This window comes from Micrasema longulum, unplaced genomic scaffold (assembly GCF_059751315.1).
Source record: "Micrasema longulum isolate JH-2025_06_02 unplaced genomic scaffold, ASM5975131v1 h1tg000376l, whole genome shotgun sequence".
Classification (NCBI taxonomy): Eukaryota; Metazoa; Arthropoda; class Insecta; order Trichoptera; family Brachycentridae; genus Micrasema; species Micrasema longulum.
In genome coordinates, this window is record NW_028277577.1 from 425,779 (window position 1) to 453,728 (window position 27,950).

Sequence of the window (27,950 nt, forward strand, 5' to 3'; positions counted from 1 at the left end):
TATTATTATTTAATATATTACATGAAAGTAAGAACAAAGTTGTGATCCCGAAGTAGTGATTTCCATTATCCAGCATAGTTATCAGCCACATTAAGGAAATGGACTTAAAACTGAAATATTTGGGTAAATAATAAAAACGCTAATATACATATCTTTAATTTTATTTATTTATTTAAATTTTTGTTAATAAAAATTACAAAAAATACAGAATATATTAATAACAATAGAAAAAAAAAATACTTCCGATTTTTAACGTAGCTAAGTTTTTTTTATTACAATCTAATATTTAAAAATGAGATTTCTCATTTTGATGACATCAAAAACACTGGGGTAAGCCTATGCACCATTAAGTGCGGAAAGGGAATGGTAAAGAGACAATAGGAATCAAATTGTATTAGAGTTGGGGTTCAAATCTCGGACCTCAGATCTGTGAAATCATGATACTTCCACGAACCTGTTCAAATAGATTTTTTAGATTTTTTTTTTTTTTAATCAATTTCTTATAATTGATAATTCAAAGCGCATTTTTGCAACACAATAATAATTTTAAAAATGTTTTTAATGAACTTTATATTTTTTTACGGTTTGGCTCTGGACATTTCTAAGATTTCAGAATTGCTGCTTCAGTAAAACTAAGCCTGAGGCCCATTTCACACGCGTCGTCTAAAGCCACACGACACGGTAAAATTAGGATGGATTGACATTATTGTATTATTTTGTAATTATTAAAAAGTATTGAGCAGCTTAGGTAAATATCCCGTAAAGAAAAATTGCGTGAAGACTAGTTGGACCTTGGTGTTCTAGTTATTTCGTTTGCCTGGAATTAAATGAATAAATGTAATATAAACATAATTATAATACAATGAACATCAATCTAGCCTTGTTATTTTATCGTGCGGTGTAGATTTTTGCCATGTTGTGAAATGGGCCTAACTCATAGTTATATGCACAATATTACGTGGACACCTGTTGTTTTTCAAACAAACGCATCAATCTACATATATGTAAATGCTTTTTTATACTGAGAATTTCGTACCTTCATTGAGTAATAATTGTAAATTTGCTAATGGTTCTTCAAAATAGTTTGAATTATCGGGAAAAAGTCTGCTGTCTTGTGTAGAGAATGAAACAAAGCCGGGAAATTAAAATAAAATTATAACACAACAGGGGAGAAGAACATTTTCAGGAAGAAACTAAAAGTCTAGACCAGGGGTGGGCATACATGAGGTCAACGAGAACCACATTCTGAATTATATATATTTATTTATATCCATACTTTCATCCGTACTAATATAAATTCGAAATTGTGTTTTTGTTTTTTTGTATTTTCTGAATGTTTCAACGGAGCGATCGATTGACGTATTTTTTTTGCATGGCAGCCGGAGAAGTGAGAAGGATAAAATAATATTTATTTTTGAACCCGAATAAAAATATGAGCAACGTTTTTTTTCAAAATGAGTATATAATTATTTTTTTACATGAACGGTATAAATTGCCTTTAACATTTGATGAACATAAGTATGAAAAAAATACATAACAAAAAATGATAAAATTGCATAACTATAACAATAGTAACAAGTAAGTAAATACACACAAGCAACCAAAAATATTAAAGAAATAAATACATTAATATGAAAAAGCAAAACAGGAAAACATTATTAAATATAAAGAAAAGTTTATATTGCGAGAGAAAAAATGAAATCAGACTAGTTTTATAACTTTCAAGTCCAGAACCAAATATATCAGCCTTGTCCTCATACTGATTACCATATCTGTGGAGCCTAGGCATAAGCGAGTGCATGTGATAGTTGGCCATGTTAAATGATTAGGAATGTGGGATCAGATAGTGTGTTTGGAAGGAGAGAGAAAGGAGAACCAAGGAAAGAAAAAAGGATAAAAATACATATTTAAGAAAGAAAAAAAAAAGCAGTAAAACTCAGAGAGTTCAGGATTCTAAGGATATATATTAATGTTTCAGGCGTTTCTTGAAAGTGGCTAGCCACCTGCATCTTGCAAAAATGTACCTTCTCTAAAGAAGGTGCATTTTTTATGTGAAGAGGTAGCTCATTCTAAAGTCTAGCAGCTTGGACGGAAAACTTTAAAAGGGAGGACTCGGGAGGACTTGGAAAAATATTCTTATTGATAACTGCAAAACTAATTAATTACCTATCTCATTTCTCCCTAAGATCATGTGAGCGAAGCAGCGGGTAAAAGCTAGTATTGAAATGCGAAAGTGTGATTGTTTCTTTAAAGTCGCAACGGAGAGACCTATCGACTTGATTTTTTGCATAGAGATAGCCGGAGTGCTGTGAAGTAAAAAAGGATATTTATTTTTCAACTCAAAATTTACATTACACTAAAAGAAGAATTAAATATAGCAACAGTGAGCAACATAAGCGAGTATGTATGTATAAGGAGAGCGCTCTCACGTAGTATAAAATACAAAAATTCTAATTTATTGACATGATCTATACAGATTTTATTTTCGGAATAAATAAACAGTTCATATATAAAACACAAAAACATGAAAATAAGAAAGAAAACACAAAATATTACTTAAATAATTATTTAATGAAAATAAAATACGATAAAAAAAAAATTGCGACTTTTAGCTACATAAAGCTGGATTCCTCTAAATTGATTCTATACATTTTAGAGAAATATACCTACCTATTTATTTTTTATAAAACAGAGTACATTGTATCAAAATAAAGTTGCAACAATCAGAAAGGAAAATTTGCGAAAATGTAAATATAGTGAAGGAAGAAAGGATATTTGGATATTGTTATTGAGAGACGTTGGAAGCTGAACATAACCCGCGACGAAGAGCCGCATTTGCCCACGTCTGGTCTAGACCAAAACGCTAGCCGTTGAAAACAAAATATTTGCGTTCTTTTGTTTGACCCAATAATTTCAATTTTATGGCCATTTTGTTTTAGTCTAAATAACTGTGTTGAAAAATGGGAAACGAGTTGTAGTGGAGCGCTTATTTACGATGTTTATGACCTGTTATTTACTGGCTCAAGTCACCATTCTACACACTGTGTAACATTCGTTATTTTGCCTATGTTTAAACTTCATTTCTTTAATTTTGCTGATTTTTTAAAACAAAAAGAGCTGAAAAGTTATCTTTTTAGTGTGTTCTCCATTTTTGCTTTAAAATAATATGTAATAGGTATTTCGATAAACTTCCAATGGGCTAAAATCCAGTAATTGTCTACAAACATTTAAACATATTAAAAATGTTGTCCACTTTTGTAAACCATGCAATTCTACTTGATTGATATTTTATAATTGCTTTTGTCATCTTATAAAATGTGTTTTTTTAATTTACTTGAAAAACTCATCTCATCAAAAATATAGGTCCTACTCGAATTCACTTTATAAACTAACTTTGTTGAATAATATTTTGCGTACTTATATCCGAATGTTATTAGACAATTAGTGCCGGATTTAACCTGCAAGGAATTTTATTAAGAATTTATTAACGAACGAGGAGAACTTTAGGAATGTAAAGGTAACCTAAATGTATTAAATCTGTATACTGTAGCGCTGACATAATGATAACCTAATGGAATGGACTTTCGCAAGTGAAATTTGCAACACGATTTGTCGCATAAAAATATAAATCGTATCGTTAATGGGCTCTTTTAGTTATGGTAAATGATGTAATTTACAATTTATTTAAGTTAAGCCATTTTTGTACTTGATGCTAATAAAAGTTTTACATAAAACTAATTTGTTTTATTTTTATTTAAAGCTAAACATCAACACAACTGTTTGCACAAATCTAAAGTAACATTTACACTACATGATATTTAATCAATTACCTTTACAGATAGAATGACCCACCAAAGTAATTTTTTTAAATTATGTTTATTTCAGTTCGTTTATATGTATGTGCAATAATAGACCAAAATGCTCAAAAAGGGTCAAGTGTTAAAGAGAGGAAAGAGAAAATAGAAAGTAATATTGTTTATAAATATAAATACATATTTATTTTGTAATTGGTGTTGTTTTTTGTTGTGATAGAACTTTTGTGTAACAATACTCAAATTAATAATGGAACACCTTATACTCGAATCACGATTGCAAATTGTGGAGATTTACTTTCAAAATAATATAATTAGTATTCAGTTCGTCAAACGTATGTAGCTCTACGCGAAACCGTGAATTTACTGCGTGACCAATTTGGCGACAACATTATTTCCTGAAATGGTCATGTCAATTCTGCCATCACAAGAAAAAAGCACGTTTCTACATAAAATAAAAAACGGAGAAAATAAATATTTTGTACCTCGGAGATTGAAAAATTCGCAGTGTGAAAAATACTACAAAAATGAAGTATAGTATTATGCGACAGTATGTATTATGGTTTGTCCTAACGGAATATATATATTAATTTTAATAATTTTTACGTTATATATTTAAAAATTGACATTTTCATCTTCTTTTTAGTAAAAAAATACCCGAAAATATGTTATACTTCAATGAAAAGACGTTTCTAGCTAGAAACGCCCTTTTTATTTAGTAATCAAGTTAACGTCTTTCTTTTTTAGTGTTAATATGCCAATTAATTCTACTCAACTAAATAAAAAAGACGTTACGGCTTTACAAAAAAGTAACGCCGACCTCATAATCAATTAACTTCGAAGATGCGTATTTTTTTCCTGATTCCGAATATGTATTTAACTCATTTTCGAAAACAATGTTAGATGCGTCCTTCTTTCTTATGACGGCAGAATTGGCGATTCAGTGATTTGACGCGATTGGATTATCTTCCATGAAGTTACGTTAAGTCTATAGTTTATATAAACCAATAACTCTCGAAGCATCGGAACTCAAAATTACACTCACCATTTTGGAAGGCCAAAAATTCCATTAAATTCTTTTTTTTATATTTTAAAGTTGTATCACGCTTATAAAACATTTGACATACTCTTTCAATATTCTAGTAAATAACCGATTTATTCTTATATAACCCAAAATTAATTTTTTCTCTCTTGGACAATTTAGACTGACCCTTGTACGATGTTTCTGGTCCAGACCGCAAAATTTCAGAGGAACATTCCCCGTGGTAAACAATGAAAAAAATCCTAATAAGTTTTTCATGAAAATTTCAGTAAAAAAAATATAGAAGGGATGCTAGTCCATTTTTATATAAATAAAAACAAGTTTTTGAAAAAAAATAGGTTTTAAAAGTTTACTATGAAGAATGATCCTCTGAAGTTTCGCGGTCTGCTCCTGAAGCACGTGTATAAAAATTCCGCTGGGTAATTCCGAAGGGTTTCTTAAAAGTGTCATAATTATAAAAATACTGGGTTAAATCAATTAAAACTTCTCATATTTATTTGGAACAGTTAAAGTCATTTTTGTATGATAGTTTTGCCAACATTGGCCTTTATGTAGAGCCACATTGCGTATTGCAGTGTTCACACAAATACCGGGTCTCACTCCTTTTTTTGTGCTTTGTATCCCGGAGTCGTGTAAACACGTGATTATAATAACCATGCATTGTGTCCCGGTCCCATGTTTTCACGTAGTTTACCAGCAGTGAAAAAGTACTAATAAAAGTCACTAGATAACAATAAAATGCACTTTTTTAGACAGCTGGTTAACCACGTGAAAACATAGGACTGGGACACAATGCATGGTTATATAATCACGTGTTTACTCGGCTCCGGGAAATAAAGGGTTAAAAATTGTATGGCGCGGCCATTTTGAAAATTTAAATCTCAAGACTGTCATTGGTCGAATAAAATGGCTGATGGATATTGCTGTTTGCTTCCAAACACTATTTTCAAACCATCAGAAGTATGATTTGAAACTACATTTGTAACTCAACTCATGATTCTTATTTTAAAAAGTTGATAAACTACAGAATGACATCATAACCAAAAAAATTCACCACTGTAATTAGGCCTCCTGGCCTGTTGTGGTGCAAAAGAAAAAATGTAAAAATGTAAAAAAAATGTAAAAATGTAAAAATATTCTTTTGAGGTTGCTATCTTTGCTTCCAATGCCCTCAATTAATTTAAAGAATTATTTTAATCAAATGTGGGTTGAATGGTAATATAAAATATTTTAAAAAATGAATACATAATATATGTTAACCTTCCTTTAAAATTTCATCCGAAACAATCAGATGACTCCTTTATTTTTACGTTAGTCTGTATTATACACACTGACGCACTATTATATTTGATCAAATCGGTATTAGTAGCACGCTTTGCAAAGTCTTACTGGGTTCAAATCATTGTGAGTTTTTTTGGCCTTCGGTATTTTTCTGAAAGTCTGATTATTCCTGAAAAGGAGTACGATTATCTTATTTTATTTTTCATTCAGTCTTCTCATCTAACGTTAGTCCATTATTTGATATTGAGTACATTTCTTCCGCATTGTCGGGAGGAGGACTCGTGGAGTAGACATCTTCTTTTGGATTCCTAAAACATTAATTGAATAAAATACATATTTTAAAAGGCTAAGACAAGCCGCGCAATTATAAATAACTAAATTGTCAAACGAATCTGATAAAACCAACTAGGTATTTTTGTTGCATTTTAACTTAAAATTTACAACATTATCAATGTTATGATGATGACGTATCAACAAATATAACTATTTATTTTCAATCCATTATCACATGAAGTTTCACTAGAAACATGATTTCAAAATTATTTTTCGCTCGTCAATGTCAAAATACGTATTTGAGATATGTATTATAAAATATGTTTTTAAAATCCATTAAATGAATATGAAATATTTCTAATAACATGTAGATGTGTGTTATGTCAAAGGCAAATAATAATTATCAATGTTGCAGTGTCTCAGTAAAACATTTTCTTATATTTTTTTCATAATATTATACACAAAAGATTCAACGGAAGAAGTCTGACAAGAAACAATAAAGGTTTACGAACTAGTAATAGTTCTACATTATCTCTGGGTTTACGTGTGACAGGAGACCAGGAGAGCCACAGATAAATACGGATTTGTTAGTGTTGCCACATTCTCGTTCGTCTTTGTAATTAAATTGTCGGAGGGCTTTCAAGAATAGCATTACGACAGAGCAATTGAGATACTCAATTCACTATTGTTGAGTGGCTGACAAAATGTCACATCTTTCCAGCAAAAGGCTCCAGATCTTGTCTCGAGTTGACAATACGACAAAGACGGGTCCAGTCATTGGAGAATTAAGGTTAACATAGTTTGTTCTATGCCGATCTATAAACAGTACTTCATTGTTTCTCAACCTAAGAGTCGGAATATGGAATTTTACTTGTCCCAATAATAATGGCACTTATACCATTTAGTATGCCGAACATACATATGGAATCAATATTAGTTCTACCTTTTTGTAGACTAAAAATATTTAACATTGACTCTAAAAGAATAGTTACCCCTCTCTAGTCCAAGCATCCACGCTATTTTTCGAAGCAAGCGATGTTGGACTGATTCAATGTGATTTATGCGATTCACATCCATACCACGGAGGCATATTCTAGAAGAGGGCGAACAGTTGCGCAATAAAGAGTTTTGATAGTACGGACATTGGTAAAATCAGAGGATATTCTGTTAATGAAGCCAAGTAATTTCAGTGAATTATTTACTTTATTATCTATATGCTCGTTGTATGTCAGTTTATAGTCCAAAACAACTCCTAAATATCCGATGGCTTTAACTACATAAATTTTGGAGTTTTTTTATTAGGTACTCAAAGGGGATCGGTTGTTTTGTTCTATGAAATGATATTATTTTGCATTTTTTAATATTTATTTCTAATCTACAGACTTTACACCATTAGTTAAAAGAGATTATCGGATTAAAGAAGAAAACAGAAAAGAAAGAGAGAGAAAAGAAAAAAAGAAAACATGCTGAAGGCCACAGGGAAAATTAACACCTTTCGGCATTTTAAAAGTGTACATATATGTGAATTAAATAAACTTGCCTGTTTGCTGACGTCAAAAGTTGACGGAAGATTTCCCAAATAGGTGCTTCGATAAGTATGTGTATTAAAAATGCCGTGAAAAATGAGTAGAAAAAATCTCCAGCCATTTGACCAAACTGAAAATGAAAAACAGGATGATTTCAGAATTTTTCAACTCAGTGAATTGATGTAGAACGAGCATAAATCCCATAAAACGGTTGTAATTGACTAGCTATATTACAATAAAATCATTGATATTTTCACAATTACTACATTTTACATATGTTTGGCAATACATTGGTACATTAAATTAAGCGTATTTTGATTATTTTTTTTTACATAAAGGTGATTAGTATAACGCTTCAGGTCCCAGTCCAGAGGCTATGAAATATAACATTCTTTTGTTAAAATGTATGCTTTTGTGATTTGGTGCTGGAGGCGTATGCTAAGACAGCCCGACGCGCCCACGCCTCAATTCTTCAAGAACTGAAGCCGACGGACAGACCCTCAACCTCCGACGAGAGAGAAATATTGCCCGGAGAAGCTTGTTGTGGTTGGCATCGTAGAGTGAAGAAGAGGACGAGGAAGTGAGGTCTCCTGATAAAAACTGCAAGGGGCACTATGTTTGTACCGAGACAAGTGAAGAATTGCAGTCTCGAGAGTACGACATGACGGTCATGATCTTCAGTTATAAGGGACCAACTAATGTCTCATGTCAACCATATCCCCTAATTTTATTATAATCGGGGTTCCTGGCCTGTTGCGGTACAAACAAATACATGATAAAATAAATAGACGAACAGTTGTTTTTTTCGAAGAAGCATTTGTGAAACAGGCAGAAAAACAATGTTAAAATACCTATTCATCAAAATTGTCTGGAACTGCATATTCTCTTAAGCGGTGGAAAATTGCATACTCGGGTCACGTCCTGCATCCTGTGTGGCGACAAGTAAGGACTGCTCCAACTTCTTATGGAAGGCAAAATAGAGGGACGCCGAGGAATGGGACGACGCCAGATGTCATGGCTTCCCAATATCTGGAAGTGGACTGACTTTACGAGTGTCGGGGAATTGTTCCGGACCACAGGGAGGCCTACTCCATGGTGATCGCCAACCCCGCGGAGACCTGATAGGTCACTTGAAAAAGAAGATAATATGTGTGCACTTACAATACTGGCAATGTCGAGGTATTTAGACCCCCTGACAATACCAAAGTCTCTTTCTTGAACTGCCATGTGAGACAGGTAAGCGCCATAAACTAGCCTGGACAGCGGAGTCAATGGTGACCAGCCAAGTAGTGCTTTTACTGGAGCTGTAAATAAATTAAACATTTTATTTTTTATTCTACTATATATTTTTTTATTTTTGTTTTATTTATAAATCATATAACACAATGTATTTTACAAGAATAATACGTTGAATTACATTCCCCGGAGTTACAACAACTCAATTCGGGATATAAATAATATTAACATTTAGAAAATAACACATATTGAGAACAACAAAGAAACAAAGCAAGTTTAGCACCTTTATAACTAAGTATAGCACAACAATATATACGCCTAAAACCCTTTCTTACACAAGCAGAATAAATATATTTAAAAAAACGCTTTTAAGAATAAAAAAAAAGTTGTGAATCTACTAAGGGAGATAAGGTCATTAACATCAAATGCCATGCAGATGATGCTGCCATAGTGATGGTGAGAACATATCCATCTCAGTTAGTAAACATCTGGATGCCTAAGAAATGTCGTATAGTACAATGAACACATGATTATTGGAAACATAATTCGAATATACAAAACGTGTGTCAGACCAAATCATGGTGTGTACAACAGAGGCTTATATTGCTTTATAGAAATTTCAAAATCAAAACATTTAAACCTGAATAAAAATATATTAATACAGTAGAATATTATGTTTGATTTAGAATATAATATCTTATTTGAAGGAACTTGTTTAGAAAATAAAAATTAATGTGAAACGAACTCCCTCTCTTAACACAAGTTTTTACTCTATTTGAGAAGTAGAAAAGTTATTATAATTTATGTATCTACATGCCATATGTAATTTTATTATTTATCTTTAAAAAAAAAAACTAATTTATCGTCATCATGGAGACTAGAAGAAAATTGTATTAATTAGAAATTAGAAAGCTCGTACTAATTTAGTAATATCAATATTCGTTCGATAATAATATATTGTTTTAATCCAATATAAAAAATATGTAAATTATACATAGCAACGACGTATATAAGGTGGGGTTTAGGAGGAAAACCCCATAGGTACCTACTATTGTTTTTTTACCTTTATCTTAAAAATATATGTACTTTAGGGGATAAAGGGAGTCCACTTTTTGCAGTCTAAGGGCGGAAAATGCTAATATTATTGTAATAAGATTTGACACGCGGATAAAAGAGCGAAGTCCAATTTCGTCATAAAAGCGTTTTTTTAAATTGAAATAAAAATCTGAAGTCCACTTTGTTTTAATACAAAAAAACACCAGTAGTCCCAGATTTGCTATTGTAATATGTACTTTCATTATCGATATAATCATTACTTTGCATCAAAAGTTCTTTATCGATTGTCTAAATTTGTAGCAGCTGAGGGGGAACACATTTTGGGAAGAGGATATGAAAGTCTAGGCACTTACATAGCTTATGACCTGTCATTGGCTAGTTTAAGTGACCACTGAATTTAGATCCAAATAACTCCCTAGGGAGGAAATTCAGCCTGTCATTTGGACATACTCAAAACATTGTTTAAATTATCTTATTTCTTTAAAAATGTATCATGTTTTGGAAATCGCACAATTACAAAATCTTGTTTTCTGAACATTTCGTTCAATGCAACTCAAAAAACCAAGATCGATAGGAAAACAAGGTTCCCTTCGTCATCATTTTCACTCTCCTTTCACCACCCAGTGGTGCACTGGGCACCAGTCTATGTTCAATGAAATGTTGCAACAGCTTTTAAAATTAATATTTCACGTTCACCCTGCTAGAAATCTAAAATCGATAACAGGGCCTTAAGAATGGTAGACGAACGCGTCTGCCGATACACAACGAGACAGTCTTATCTCCGTTCAATTTCCTCATTTAGGAATTTTACCCGAGAACCGCCATCGAGCCAAAAACACTCGTCCTGGGTTCTGGTTCTATATTCACAGACAGAACTGGTATTATTCATCTGACTAGACACAGACACAGAGACATTCGCATCGAGCCTTTTATATTGAGGTTTCTAGAACACTCCCAATGTGGAAGCTATTAGTACGCCCGTGAATAATAGTTTCGAAAGCACTGAAATTTACATTTTTAAAGCTAACTGGTTTGATACGACCTATCTCAGACTAGCTACCTAAATATATATGGTCACCTTGACGGGGCGGGGTTAGCGGTGAACAAGCAAGAATAGTTTCATTTTTTTAATACGTTTCAGAAATGTACGTAAGATGCATTAATAGTAGTATAAATTTAAGTGCAATTTTACTTATATAATTACTTAAACTTTATTTATTTTTTCATTAAAAAATAATGTTTCAAAAATTCATTTGTGTCGGTGTCTATTTTTCTGTATGTTGATCTGTCGGCCTCGTGGTTTAGTGGTCAGCGCATTTGCCTACCACACAAGAGGTCTCGGGCTCGGTCTCGATTACCGACATGGTTGACATGAAATATTTATTTTACGAGGTGTTTTTACACTAGGATGTTACATAGTCCCTGGACTGGCACCTGAAACGTAAGAGTGATCACCTTACCTTCATGTAACAAAAATGATCAAGGTACATTGCGATTTGTGCACCACTAGGTGCGGAAACGGAATGATGATGATGACAATGTCATTTTTTACGCAAATATTTTTTATCTTCATTATTTGTTAACCAAATAAATAAATTAATATATAAAAAAAACTACACATTATTTATGGTGCATAGCACTGCATTGGTAAACTGAGTACAGCGTATTTAGATCATCTGTTAAATGAATGCATCCTACATTGATCTTGATATTCAGCGATTTCAATACCATTACAGTGCCCAGTGCACCATTTGATAGGGATAAGGGTGTTCTGATGACGATTTATTTTATACACTTATTTTACATATTTTTATCTAAAATCATAGAATTAAGAATAGTCCAAAAACCGCATACGCACATCAAACAGAAGGCGACTAAACTACTCATAAATGAGTAGGTTTACGTTTTGACCCATTAGTTTCTTTGTAGACGTCGCTCAGTACGCAACTCCTAATTTGAATTCAACTATGCCGTGTTGTGTCCTTTTAAAGTGTAGAAATACTGCTAGGATCTTAAAGAAACAGGATGAAATCACATTTCATGTGTAATTAGCAAATTAATGTGTATGTAACAAATGCATTACTTAAAAATTGAACTATTTTTCCATCTGTCAGATTGTCGAAGAAACAAAATGAACATTTCGTTAGTGTTGCCAGGGTAGTAATTTTTTTTACCCTACTTTGCTCATCGAATGAGAGAACTCATGAAAATTAGATCTCGGATTAAACAACTCTATCGTTGACGTTTGACCGACATTATCTTTAAAACATCAAATATCATTTGACATGATATAAAAATATCCGTTTTATCTAAAATAAAATTTGTTTTATATTTTAAGTTCAAAGTTCATTAATTCAATAACTCTTAAATAATTACCCTTTACTTACCTACTCTGTTGTGTCAATCAATATTTCCGCGTGCACAATAAAATTTCAGAGAAATTAACAAATTGCGTTTTTTTTTTAGTTTACATTTGTGTTATAATTATATTTTTTCCCATCGTGCAACATTACTCGACGACTTCACGAATGCACGCGGCAAAAGTGAGGTATAGTGGAAGAATTATTGGACACAGTCCGATGTATTCAAATATGATTCTACGCTCCTTCTGGACTATTCTTAATTCTATGTCTAAAATAATATATTTTTAAGACTTACGAACGTCTCCGAGAATGCAGAGTAACAGGAACGCAGAAATAGCGAGGGACCACAGTGGGCGGTGCAGGGAGGCGTACAGAGCTGACTCTAGAGCATTGTAGACTTTGGTTGGAGAGTAGAAGACCATACGAGTTGACATCACCCCCAGCACAACGAGAAGTGCTGCTGAAGTGCCCAGGATCGATGTTTTCTGAAGACGACATTTTGTTTCATATGGGAGTTTCACTATGGAAGGAGGGGAATTTTGGCTTTGTGTTTTAACCTTTATTGAAAGTTCTCCGTGTTTGTATGGAAAAGAGAAAAAAAAAACTGATAACAGATATGAATGACTTTTTTGAGAATAGAATATCGATGTATTTTTTAACTGAAATATTTGCGTTCTTAAGAACGCAAATATTTCTGTTAAAAGTTTAAACTCAAACTTTTCACTTTCGAATCCATTATCTTTTAGTTATCAATAACAGAGGTTAACATTGATTCGAACCTCAGATCTCTGATCTGCTTGTCCGCGATACTAGATTTTATACTTTAAGTGTTGTTTTAGGTGGCCAGTTTACACACCATTCAGCTTATGTTTGGACATCCATATTCCTTAAATTATTCCATCGTAAACCTTTATCAAAGTAAATTAAATTTTACCGAATTGCCAATAACACTTTAAACCCTGAAATAACTAATAACACTAAAACCCCAGAATTAATACTTCTCGTTCTTAGAAGATTCAGCTTTTTTGCTCTACAAAATCAACAGATGGAAGAAATAATAAATGAGAAAGTTTAAACATTGGTAAAATGGTGAATGTTCTAGTTTATAATTGTAAAGTAATAACTTAAGCTAGCCTTTGTCAAAAATTCTAAAATTTAATGATATTCTCCAAAAAAAAATTTTTTTTTGTAACTGGTAGGTATCTATCAATAAGATAGTTCAGTGCTACGGGAAATCGAACATATATTTTTTTCTTACACGCGGTAAAAATTGGAGCATTAAATTGTACGGTGAGATTTCTGTAAAATATATGAAAAAATAAAATAAACGACTTTAAATGACGTCACAAGTTCTTCTAAATCTACAAATAATTGAGCAATGTGATAGATTTCCGGTTTCCGAAGCCCACTCACCAATCAGGACAACTTACCGAAGAGAACTAGTGACGTCACGCGCGGATTGATTAAATAATTACAAAACTTTAAAAGATCATAGCGATAAATCTATTAACAAATAGAAAAAAATAAAAACTCATTTTCTCATTCCTTAGGGAGTAAAATTTAGTACTGCTAATTAATATTTGAACAAACTAAAAACATTGTTAGATAATTCCGTAATTTGGTAATATTACACACTATTTAACAATCACCATTCTACCTATATTCGTACTCAAAATAAGATATTTACGTTTTGTTTTTATTAAGTGTTTGCAGGTTATTGATATGTTTAGTTTCCAAAAGTATAATACATATTAATTAATGAAACTTGTCATACAAACGAGATGATTTTGTTGCCAGGACGGCGGTACTTGACTAGAATATACCCAACTATCAACCCTATCAGGTAGGAGCTTGCTCGGGTGTGGCTTTTTATATAAGACATCTGGAACATTCTATGGCCTCGAGGATTTCTGAATAAACTGAAACAGAATAAATCGAAAACTGATTAAAATAAAAAATAAATAAAGAAATCAATTGTTTCAAAATCAGTTGGAATGTTTAAAAAATATATGTAATTTAATCTGTGTACTCTGTACTATTCTTAATTCTATGACTGTATATGTATATATAAAAATGAATGTATGAAAGTTTGTCCTTTATAGACTCGATAACTGCCGGACCAATTTACATGCGGTTTTTTTGCAAAATAATCTAATTTACGTGATTTAGGTTTGAAAATAATAATATTTTCAAAATGCCAAATCAGAAAAAAAGGTAAGAAGCGAATATGTGATTTTCATCCAACTTCCAGGGTTGCATTCGACTAAAATGCATTTTTCAAAAATTTCGGAGAGTGTTGTTTTTTTGTTATTATAACGTTTATAAACATCAATTGTTTTTAATGGATACTGAATTGATTAATTTCCTTACAATTTCTTAATTTCTACATATTAACGTATTTTTATTAGATTTTTAGTAATGCTTAAATAATTTTAACCGACATTTGATACATTTTTGAAAAACAGATTCTTACACAGAATGCACCACTGCTTTTTTCCCTTCATTAGGCCCTTTTATCAAAACATGATAACATTGGTCAAAAACAAGTTACATTAATTTACAATTAACATAAAAACAACACTAATTCGCGTTGAGCATGAGTTGAGTGCCATAATTTTAGAATGCTCAGGGTAGAACGCGGTCTGACTTTTCTTCATTAGCACGTATTCTCGTATTTTCTCCATGGATTATGGCACTGACTAGTGATTTTTAGACGCTTTTGATTTGAGCACGATTCCCTTATATAATTTTGAAACATGCCCTATTAAACCATAATCTCAAATAAAACATTTTTTTATATAAAACATAATGAAAACACCCAAAACTTACAAACATAAACACCATAAATAAAACTCATTTTTCTACTTATTTAACCTGATCCACTCATCAATTCGTGCGCATCCCTCCTTCATTATTTATTTCTGGATAACGATTTTTTAATGACAGTATTTACTAATTATCCTTAAATAGCCGGATATCATTCACATCTCTCTTATAATATTCATATGTGCTAGTGACGTCGTTAAAAGTAGTTGATTTTTACTATTTTTTTAGTTCATTTTCGAGAAACTTAGCCGTACAATTTAATGCTCTGATTTTTACCAAGCGCAAGAAACAAATTTTGTATTCAGTTTCCCTCGTTCCCGTAGGGCTGAAGTTTCTCATTGTATCAAAATTTTTGCAAAAGTATTAAAAGTGTTCTTAAAAGATAAATCTATGGTAGTAATGAATATTCGGAAGATGGAACAGAGAAAATTAAAATACATTTCATTTAAGCACATAACTAACATTTTATTTTCATAGCTTATTTTTTCTAAACTTTTAATTTAATTGTTATTATAATAATTATTATTATATTATATTTTTATTTATTGGAAAGACTGTAAGAAATTGCCAGCGGGAATAATTCTGCCTTTGGTCATGCATATCTTTGTTTAATTATTTTTTGTATAGAATTAAAACAATTGTAAATTATGGTAAATAAAGATGTATCATTATTGTAATTCATTTAATCTTTATTTTATCCTCATATAACGAGTTGAAGAGGGCTGCAGAGAATAGAGACTAATGGAGTACAAGATGCAGGACTTTGCTGCAAACCAATCCCCAAGATTAAATATGCGAAGAAAATAAAATATTGAGACCATTTTTAATTTATATTGAAATTCCTGAAATATTTGGACATTCCGTAATTGTCTGTCGAAAATCCTGAAATATTGCCTTCCGATATTTTTTAGAGAAAATCCTTGAATATTTGAATTTTTGTGATCTCCTGTTGAAACTTTTGGAACACTGAGGTCTTGCGTGATTTTTCATAGATAAAACTGAAATATTATGACTTTCCACGATTTAATTTAATGATTGTTTTAAAACTGCATTTTTTCCATATGACCAATTATATTATTTCATAGTCTTCAACTCACTTTCATTCATTACTTATTTCGAAAACAGAAACTTACTCTTCGGTAAAAAGCAGAGTGGCCGGCAGCTCCAAATAGTAGGTGACGATGAAAGGAACCAGGAGGGAAATGACGATCAGAAATCCAAGATACACAAAGCCGACGGTTGGTCTGGTACGAGAACGTAACACCCAAATGACCGTCAGCGACAGAAGGAAGAAGTGGAAATCGCAAGGCATATACCATGCTTGGACGATGCACTACAAAAATCGAAATAATAATACAGATAAAAGCCAAAATAAAAATAACACTGATGGAGATAATAATGATAATGATGACGATGATAGGGATGGTGATGATGATAATGATGATGATTATGGTGCTGATGGTGATGATGGCGATTATGATTATGATTGTGGTGGCGGCGATTATAATAATGATGAAGGAGGTGATGATGATGATGATAATTATGATGACGATATTTTATTTATTCAATTTTTTTATTTTTTTTATTTCATTGATAAACCCTTACGGGTTACATACATTTAACAAAATGTTTTTACTTTTAAAATTCACATTCTACTGTTAATAATAATATTTTTAACATCTTTTGTAAAGGTTGTCTGAGTCTTTTGTTTAGTTTTGTCTGATAGTTTATTGTATAATTTCAGTCCATGGTTTATTAGTCTCGATTGTCCTTTTCTCGTTTTAAAAGGTTGTATATGATATTTTTCTGATATTCTCGTATTGTGTTCATGTTTACTACAGTTTTTTTCAAGTTTTAATTCTTCGTCTACAATTACATTAGTGGCGAATTTATGAATAAATTTTAAGTATTCTAGTTTAAAGAGTTCAGTTACATTTAATTGTTTAGTTTGTTTAAAAAGTTCTTTAGTTGCTGTTAGATAGGGAAGGTCATATACTAACTTTAATATGATGATGATGATGCAAATTACTATGGTGGTGGTGATGATGGTGATGATCATTCTGATGATGGTGATGATCATTCCGATGATGATTATAATGATGATAATGATGACGATGATAGTAGTGGTGTTGATGGTGATAATGATGAAGATAATGGTGATGACGGTGATGATGATGATGAAAATGATTACGGTGTGGTGATGATGATGCTGACCATTCTGATGATGATGCTAATGATGATAATGATGATGATGGTAGTAGTGGTGTTGATAGTGATAATGATGAAGATAATGGTGATTTTGGTGATGATGATGCTGATCATTCTGATGATGATGATAGTAGTACAAGGTGTTGATGGTGATAGTGATGAAGATGATGGTGATGATGTTGATGATAACTGTTGTAAATATGGTTATTTTAAAAATGATTATAATGATTATAATGATAATAATCGAATTGAATTATAAAATTACTATAAATTATTAATAACGAGTATTATACAACTTTTCTGCATTCCATTTTTCGACATGCATAAATTTTTACTATTTATATTTTTCTATTATTATTTTGTATATTGTTTTGATTATTTTGTATATTTTTTAATATGTTTATAAATGTTTTTGATTTATATAGAGAAGAGTCCTGACTTAACACGGAATTTTCTAACAAGTCTGGACATAAAAAAATAAAATTGTGTATTTTGTGCATTTGTGCATTTGTGGTGGTGGTGGTGGTGGTGGTGATGATGATGATTTTTTCATGAATTTTTATTAAAGACATATTTGAAAATTGGAAACAAATGGATATTAAGTACAGGTATCGTACAGCGGGGTTCGAATCTTGGATCTCAGATCCGGTGAGAACTGATGATATGATGAGCACCATTTCGGCAGGGATTTTACAAAAAGTAATTATTTAAAAGCAAAAAAAATATTTAAAAATGCCATTTGGACATGTCGAGTTTTAAATTTTGGACACGCCATCTAATATTCAAATGTTGCAAAAATCCCAATATAAAAGAGCCAATTTCAACATTTAAAAAATATTTTTGTGTGAGAGGTAAGAAAAAGATAATAATAATTTGTATGCTTACCATATATTCAGTGTTAACGTAGTTATTTATCATTAGCAGGTTGGTCCACCAATTTAATCTGCATGATAATGCCTCGACACTGACGTAGGCTGGCCACAGCGGACCAGACCCAGTGAGAGGAAGGACGTGCCCAACGAACAGTATAATAACGGCATACCCTGGAATCAGTCTAAAATAAGATAATCCTATTATTATTTTTATTATGTTAATTTGTAAGGCGAAATCCTTGCTTTCAAGTATATTTTTTTGTGCCACATTGGACTTGAATCAAATAATACATTTACAATACGATTCACAGATTGAATAGAGTCAAAACAAAAAAAAATATTTTAATCGCGTTTAAATATAAACGAGGCGGTCAGGGCAAAAGTGACGTAACCCAAAAACATGTACATAGTCCTGTGTACAAACTGTAGGTATCTAAATCACAAATAACCATCAAAGTTCTTAAAAACGTGCTAAACATTTGAGCGATCACAATTAACAATAATAAACATACTTAAGTTATCGCAGTCATAAGTCAACGCGTGTGTAATCTCTAAGGCAATTTTCGTCCCGGTTTTTTTTTGTTTTCCTCGTAAATAAATACAGTTCACTGGCGAAAAATCGGCGTTTACTAAAAAAAATAATGCAAAATATTGCATTTGCAAAATAGTAAGGAGTACCTATCTAATACAAAAAAAAGAAAATTAAATTACAATTACTATGGGGACTACTTTTCTTGACATTTGACTTGCCAACCGCCCGGCTAAATGCAATAAATAGTATGATATATAATAAACAAAAAATAGCAGTTTTGGAATATTTTCCATATTTACACCGGTGAAATTCAAATATGTGATTGCGCAGCAGGATTATACGTCGCGAAACGTAAATATTTTGACATTTAATATTAGGTGTTCACGGATGTTCCATTGTGATCGCGAATACGATAAACAACCTTGGTGAGAAATTGTAATCACGTCGGTTATTAGCACGTTAATAGTTTTTTGCGATTGAGTTACTGGTAGTGGTGTGAACAGCGACATTCAATGGATGGGATAAAAGTGGGTCTAATAACTTCTAGTTTTTAACCTTATAAATAAAAAATATCAAATTGATCGCATACCTGATGTATCTACTTAACACAAGCAATGGCATATTCATAGGAGATGAATTATTGAGAAGAAGCTTGTACGATAGGACTATTCCACTCATCAATAAAAAGTTTTCCACCACTAAATCACCATAAGATATGAAGATTCCAGAAAATCGGCTGTGTAACTGAAAGTTATATAATATATAATATTCATTTTATTGATTATTATGTTACAATTCTATTGAGTTTGAATGTGAAAAACTTTGGTGGAATTTCATTGTAATTTACTATAGAAATAAAAAATAAAAGTGATTAATCCACAAATTTGGAACAACCAGTGATGGGTTTCATCGCTTTCGCAACATCTTCTAGAATTACTTATTGAATAGCTAATACATATTTATTCCATATTGATGTACCCATTATAATAAATTAACAAATTACTTTAGAATATTTTACTTTTCAGACGTCCTAATAGTTAATAATTGGGTTCACCGGGATGGTATAGTAAGAACTTGATATAAGAAAAACCATGGCAATATATATTATGTATTTAGACTCATTAAAATCACATTTCATCTGTAATTCAAATTACAGATGAAATGTGATTGCATCCTGTTCCTTTAAGATCCTAGCAGTATTTCTAAATTTTAAAAGGACGCAACACGGCATAGTTGAATTCAAATCAGGAGTTGCGTACTGAGCGACGTCTACAAAGAAACTAATGGGTCAAAACGTAAACCTACTCATTTATGAGTAGTTGAGTCGCCTTCTGTTTGATGTGCGTATGCGGTTTCTGGACTATTCTTAATTCTATGGATTTTCGATTTCTAGCAGATTTATATTGATTTTTGGCATTTATTGTCCCGACACATGTATTATGTTGCTTAAAAACTTTCCTAATATCAACATGTTTACTTCAGATACTATTTTTCTCAATTTAGGGGATAAATTTTTTGCTGTTGATAATGACAGTTGATTATAGGCAATATGTCAGGGCCGCGCTAGGCATCCATATTTTGAGTTTTTATCGAGTAGAGGTCGATTAAAATTTTACTCGAAAATAGCAACGTCATTGCATCTAAAATGACGTGTCCAAATTTCAGGCCGCTACCATTCGCCGTTTCGGAGATGTAACGGAGAAACAAACAAACTCAATACAGGACTTTGGTTCCATGGAGTTGGGATTTATGTCTCAATAAATGTAACATAAGTACATTGTGAATAAAATAAACAAATAAATAAAAAATAAACGTATTTTCAGTTTTATAAAATAAATATAAGCGAATTATAGAAAAATAAATTGGAATAACCCTGCAATAATAAATACACAGGTGCATATTTAAAAGTATTTACAATGCAAATTAATATTCATTTGGCAATTCTCGACCTGAGTACGGCCCCTTGTTTTGCTGCGAATTGTAGCTAACTTAATACCCAATAGTCAGATAATGGTTTTCTTACGTTTGGGCTCTTCTCTAGGTTACGCATTATTACTCTGAGGTTAGAACGGTATACGTACATAAAATGAGTAATAAGTGAAAACGGCCACATCTTTCGAACTTTTCAATTCAAGTTTTAAAGTTTTCAACAAGAATCATTATTTTATTATCCTTTCTCCCAGTTTAAAGTTACGGGGGCAAATTACTGGGTTGGCGAGAGGCCCGGATCACCAACTAAAAGATAATACTGGAAGAAATCAAACAAAAATGGACCTTTTGCATCATTCAAAAGATAGATGGATGATTAATTATAGAAAAATTAAAATAAAAATAAACTGTTGAAAATCACTTACATCTTCTAAGAAAATTCGATTGGAGAGGGGCCCAGCAAAGGTTGTTCCGAATCGGTGGCCGAAGATAACGTAGACAATGGAAATTACACGAAGGCCATTTAACACTCTCAAATCATCACTTTTCTCGGATCTTCCTAATTTTTCCATGTTGACGAATAGGGAAAATGCTTTCACTGTTGTAGAAAGCTCTGAATCTAAAACAAATAGAACGTAAAGTATTATTTTATTCAAATCTGTATTAAATACAGATAACCAATATTTTGAGTACCCATGCCAAATGTTTTTGGACAAGGTTATATTTCACTCCCGAGGGAGTTGTTAAAATTGAAAAATCTTAATAAATATCTGGATCATTTAGACATACTCAATATATTGATGATTAATCTAGCTGGTATAGAAAAAAAAGGAATTTCAGGAGGTGAAATAATTTAGCCAGATGAATCTCACTCATGTCAATAAAGGTTTTAGCTCTTTTACTTTACAAAAGTCAATACATGGAAGAGTTGATGAAATGTGGATGTTTAACATAAGTAGAATTATGAATGTTACACAGTGTATACAGTGGCCTAAATGCCAGGTTATAAGCCTTGACTTATATGTAATGTATTTATTTTGGATAGTTGTACAAATAAAATTTGAACATATAGTTATACCTTCTACGTACTAGACAAAAATAAATTAACAAAACAAAACATTGTTATAAAATTCAGACGCTTTCCGATGACACTCTATCTACCTTACGGATATTTATTTATAACAAAAATCATCGCCATCCCGCGAAACGATGCGATAGACCCAGCATCCTCAGTATCTTTTGGCAACTCATTAATAATAAAACATCTTAAGTCCTTTATAGTACAGATTGTTTTGAGTTGCCTGGATTCTTGTTTTGGGGAGTCTGAAGCCTGCATTTCCCCTCGTAGGATAGCGACGAATTTCATTATTACGCTGAACGTCACAAAACATGTATTTGGGCAATAATTTATTTTTTAATTTAAATATTAACACTAAAGCATTTAAAATTACTCTTTGCTTTGCCGAAAGCATGTTCAGAACCGTCTACACTGTGACACAGAAAAGTAGCAAGAATCTAAAATGCATCCATTGATCTATGGAAAGAGAAATACTCGGTATATGTCTAAGAGACAATAAGAAATGAAGAAATATGGGGCGGAAGCGGAGTCGTGGATATTATGGATCGTACAGCAAAATTAAAATGGCAGTGGGAAGGACACTTGGCGAGTCAAAATGATTGCAGGTGAACACCTAGAATAGGGAAATATAAGTTTTTTTTAAACATTAAAGTAATGAAGGTCTATGGAATACTGTTCCGTAAAAAAAAATTTTTGCTAATTATTAGTAGCATAAAAAATACTTTTAAATTTGTAATTTCAAATTCCCGCAAAAACGGTTATTCCATTGGCCACCCCCCTAATACGTCACGATTCGTGATTATTTGTTCCTGCCATTGAAATGTGTGTAGAACAATTCCACGAACCTTGACATCACAACAACCGAGGCCAAACAAGTCGTGTTTTTCCACGAACGTATTTTTATTGAATTTAGTTTTTACATTTACGTATGAAAACATTTCTCCACAATATCCATATTGATTCGTAGTATGTGATATTTTACTACTATAAAGTGGAGACCATAGGCAATCAAAAAAGGTGTTGGAAGGCCACAGAAAAGATAGTTCGACGACATTGCCTTAACAGCTGGTAAGACATGGACGAGAAAAGCGGGTGATAGGAAGAAGTAAGGAAGTTTATAAGAGGCTTGTATCTAACAAATCCAACGAAAAAAACAAAATTCAGTTAATAAATAAAGTTCAATGTTTAAAAACCGTAATACGCAATAAAATATAAAGTTAACAGGTCACAACATGGAAGTAAATCAATTTTTACAAGTCTCTATGACGTGGTTTAAGTGGCTAATTTACGCACTATAACATTCACCATTCTACTTACATTTGAAAATACAATAAATAAATACAGCGAAAATTTGTAATGAAATATAGGTATTTGAAAAATGCATATTTCCAAGCATAGTTTTTTAAAGCATTTTTATTGTATAATGAAACACGAAAGAGGGTAGGTATATTTGTTATTCTGAAAAATATTTTTATCGGAAAGAAAGTCACATTACAGCATAATATGTCAAATAGGTCCCAGGAACTTAATATACAGGACTATGCATACCTTTGTTTTCGTATCGCCTGATGTACCAGTGATATGATGTCGTAACACAAACTACTCCAAAAGATAACCCGAATAGAATACTAAAATAAACAAAATAAATAATAGTGCAATCATGAATAATAATCAACATAATTCAATATAATAACACAATATGCTCAAAAAACACAAAGAATTCAGAAATTTGCAAGAAGCAAATCGAAACTTTAAACATAAATATATTTTTTTTAATTAGATATTTATCATGCTTTACTTTAATTAAGTACGAATAAGTTATAATAAAATATAAACTGTATTTTACGAATGATAAGACGCACAGGACCATAAGACGTGCCCCAATTTTTTTATCTATCAATTTTTAGAAATAAAAATTATTGGTTAAATTTTCAGAGTAAAAAAAATCATTTTATGGTCCGAAACATACGGTATGTAGATTCTGAATAATCTTACTTTTTTTTAGAATTCGTTTATTATTTTTTATACATGCAGAATGAAAATATTCGCAAAGGTTTGTTCAAATTAGAATATCAAAAAGCAGAGAAAACTGCCATCTGCGAATTCGCCCAGTAGCTTAATCACAAATAACTATCGACGAGCTTAAAAACATGCTAAACATTTGAGCGATCAAAATGAACAATAATGAACATGCTTATGTTATCGCAGTCATAAGTCAACGCGTGTATAATCTCTAAGTCAACGCTCGTGTCGGTTTTTTTTGTTTTCCTCGTAAATAAATACAGTTCATTGGCGAAAAATCGGCGTTTACTATAAAAAATAATACAATTTATTGCATTTGCAAAATAGTAAAGAGTATCTAATTCAAAAAAGTGAAAATTACATTACAATTACTATGACGACTGCTTTTTTTGACATTTGGCTTGCCAACCGCCGGCTAAACGCTATAAATAGCATGATAAACAATAAATAAATAGCAGTTTTCGAATATTTTCCATATTTACACCAGTGAAATTCAAATATGCGATTGCGCAGCAGGATTATACGTCGCAAGACGTAATTATTTTGACATTTAATATTAGGTGTTTACGGAAGTTGCATTGTGATCGCGAATACGATAAACAACTATGGTGAGAAGTTGTTATCACGTCGATAGTTATTTGTGAATGAGCTACAGTTGTCTAATCCTTTAGCGTGAAATGTACATTGAACTGTCACGCGATAATAAAGATATTCATCTGTTCAACTTAGTTTAGTGATTTTTCACATGATTGACACTTTGTTTTTAAATTATATAAAAAATCTTACAAGAAAAATATGGCTCCGTAAGATACTGGATTCGGATCATCAGCTTTTTGGCATCCCCATGGCATCATGTTTGCCTGGATTTCGTGCCTCACAAGTTCACCTGTACCCGGGAGTACCACAGCTTGCCCCGCTGACTCTAGAGTCTTCAGTGACTCGTCATGGAAGTGAGATTGCATCAGAGATGCTATTTCCATTGGTTGACAACTGGCAGGAGCACACAGCCCCCAAAATGCGACATTTCTGCTCACGATGGCGAAATTTCCAGGCCTCTGCAAATCAGAATAAGCAACAACATTTTGAATGTGTTCAAATGTTTGCAGACAATGCTGGATTTCTCTCCCTAAGGAGTTATTTGGACATACTTAAAATATTGTTTATTAAATTAACTGGTAAAAGTACTCACTGTTATTTGGCTTATTATTTATTTTTTTCGTTTCTTACTATAGAGTGAGTTTATAGAAACTCAATTATCATTTTCATTATGTTTTTGTATTATTTTCTATTGATTCCAATGATACTAATATATTGTATATTTGATTATGTTTGTAAATAAATTTGGATAATTTTAATTTTAACTTTATACTTTGTTTTTCAGGATTGTTACTCTACTGCATCACATGTTATTATAATTTAATTTATTTTAATATCCGTTTCTTTCTTTTACCACCTCTATTGCCTAGTAGGTGAAATAATTCAGCCACGAATCTCACCCACATCAATAAAGGTCACCGCTCCTTTATTTACCAAATTTAACGTGGATGTTTTTTTGTTATTTTTTTGTTTATTTATTTATACATTTTATCATACATACAATTTTATGTTCACTTTGCCCAGCTAATAAGGGTACATACCCCGTTCCAAGCTAGAAAATTACATTTTAATACATGATAATAGTTTAGGTACAAGTTAATATAAAGCCTCGTGGTGTAATGGTCAGCGTTAGCCTGTCATGCAAGAGGTCTCGGGTTCGATTCCCGACATGGTTGATGTGAAATATTTATTTAAATGGGTGTTTTCACACTAGAATATTTCATAGTCCCTGGACTGGTACCTGAAGCGTAAGACTGATCATCTTACCTTAATGTAACAAAAATGATCAAAATACGCTGCGATTGGTGTACCAATGCAGTGCCCTATGCACCATTAGGTGCGGAAAAGGAATGATGATGATGATGATAAAGCACAGAGTAATAAAATATAAACTTACTCGTGTACACATTTTGATACATATAAATACACACATACTCATATATACACATATATATATGAATATATATATACACACATATATACACACATATATACACATATACATACACACACATGTACATACACCCATACATGCATTCATAAAACATATACAATTTATTTATAATGCGAAAGTTCATGATTGCCATTTGTTTATATATTTTTTAAAATTATTATTTATTTTCATATTTTATTTTCGACATCCAGTAAGAATTTTCAATCCGCGACATGCATCAACCTTTTTGACTCCCTACGACCAATGTTATTAACCCCTTATAGATTATTACATTCATCTAAAACATAGGCAGAATGGTGAATGTTACGCAGTGTGTAAAGTGGCCACATAAACCAGTCAATGATAGGCTATACGCCTTGACAATAAGCCCTGATTTCCATCTTATACCCTTCCCAAAATTGTTTCCCCTCTGTTGCAATAAATTTTAAGCTAACAATGTTAACATACAAAAATCTTGTTGTATCCGCTGTCAAACGGTCCAGTTTGTGTAGGGCGGTCTTTTTGTGGGAACGACCGAAGGTGGGTCATGAGCAGGCAGTACTGACGAACCATTCCTTCACTCCCATCTGCGGGTTTCACCTGCCCTATGCACTCATCCCAGTTCCCGAGGTGGTATTGACTGCCTTGTAGCGAACCTGACGGAGCTTTGGCGGTCGCGTCCCACACTGCAAAAAGTTTTATGGATGATATAAAATATGCAAATATGTCATAATATTAAATGCCTTAATTAAACACCGAACATTTTGAAAACAGTTGCATAATATCAAGGAATCAAACTTGGCTCACATACTAAAATTTATCAAGGATCACATTAAAATCAAGCTGTAGTTAAAAATACATACTTATTTATCAACCACCTGAATTTTTTCCATTTTAGAATTTTATCTTTTAATTACAATATTTTATGTGAATGTATATTCTCCTGGTTAGCGACTCAAAACATTATTTTATTTTATTTATTAGTTTTACCACCACATTATATGCATTCATGTATTCATAAATGTCGTATTATGTACCTTTAAATCTTTAATAAATTTTAATTGCGCTTTAGTTTACATGTAATCCCACACCAAGCACAAGAGGTAGTTTCTTTTTTGGTGTATTTTTATTTCTTTTTTTTATTTGTACTTTTCGCCTTATGTGTTTATTATATATCATATAATATTACTCATATTTCTAAAAGTACAATCAAATCCTCGTCCGAAACTAATGGTTCATGGGACATTGTATTAGTTCATTAAATACAATGTCTCTCGATCATCTGTTACATGAAGGCAAGGTGATCAGTCTCATTTTTCAGATGCCAAAAGCCGATGCCAGTCTAGGTATCAACAACAAAGTATTACAGTGTCAAAACCACCTTTTAAACAAATATTCCATGTCAACCTTACCAGGAATCGAACCTGGGACCGGGCTGGTTTCAGTTGTCACAGAGAACTAGACACTTGCTTACAATGAATAAAAAAATGTTTTTCTACCTCATTCACCTACATTACTATCACTTTCCAGTAAAACTGTCGTCACTGCTGTCATCTCTCACATTAATTATAATTTGCCATCTAAAATACTAAATATCCTTCTCATCTCCGGGCAGTGCGAGAAAAATAGAGCAAAAGTTACTATTTTGTGAACATACCTCGTTTTAAGTGACCACCATGCATAAAGTACTTTTTTATATTTTTAAGTTTAACTATTTTTAATTGGCGGATAAATAAGGTGAACTTTAAAATTATTGTCAATTAAATTTAATTAATCGTATTGCGAACTTCTTAAAATGAATACATTCATTATTATTTGATATTTAATAGAAAGACGATTTTTTTTCATTTTTTTTTATTGAAATA

At 31.8% G+C, this 27,950-nt stretch overlaps 1 protein-coding gene across 1 annotated transcript; it reads right to left on the reverse strand.

The window, feature by feature from the left end:
- Nucleotides 1-6,337: 6,337 nt before the first annotated feature.
- LOC148282111 (nose resistant to fluoxetine protein 6-like) lies at nucleotides 6,338-27,639 on the reverse strand. Its single transcript, XM_088225632.1, has 13 exons — nucleotides 27,594-27,639; nucleotides 26,554-26,771; nucleotides 24,843-25,111; nucleotides 23,583-23,662; nucleotides 21,382-21,575; nucleotides 19,617-19,771; nucleotides 18,509-18,677; nucleotides 16,549-16,748; nucleotides 14,364-14,508; nucleotides 12,885-13,074; nucleotides 9,096-9,238; nucleotides 7,949-8,064; nucleotides 6,338-6,443 (listed from the first exon to the last, which is right to left on the reverse strand). The coding sequence occupies exons 1-13, from the start codon at nucleotides 27,637-27,639 to the stop codon at nucleotides 6,338-6,340; spliced, it is 2,031 nt and encodes a 676-aa protein (XP_088081758.1).
- Nucleotides 27,640-27,950: the final 311 nt, after the last annotated feature.

Excerpts from the sequence above, each read along its gene's own strand:
- LOC148282111 (XM_088225632.1), bottom strand. The coding sequence starts at position 27,639 with ATGACAGCAGTGACGACAGTTTTACTGGAAAGTGATAGTAATGTAG. Across the intron at positions 19,772-21,381 it reads ATCGAATTTTCTTAGAAGAT|TTACACAGCCGATTTTCTGG; the intron begins GTAAGTGATTTT and ends TATAACTTTCAG. Across the intron at positions 16,749-18,508 it reads ACGTTAACACTGAATATATG|TGCATCGTCCAAGCATGGTA; the intron begins GTAAGCATACAA and ends CGATTTTTGTAG.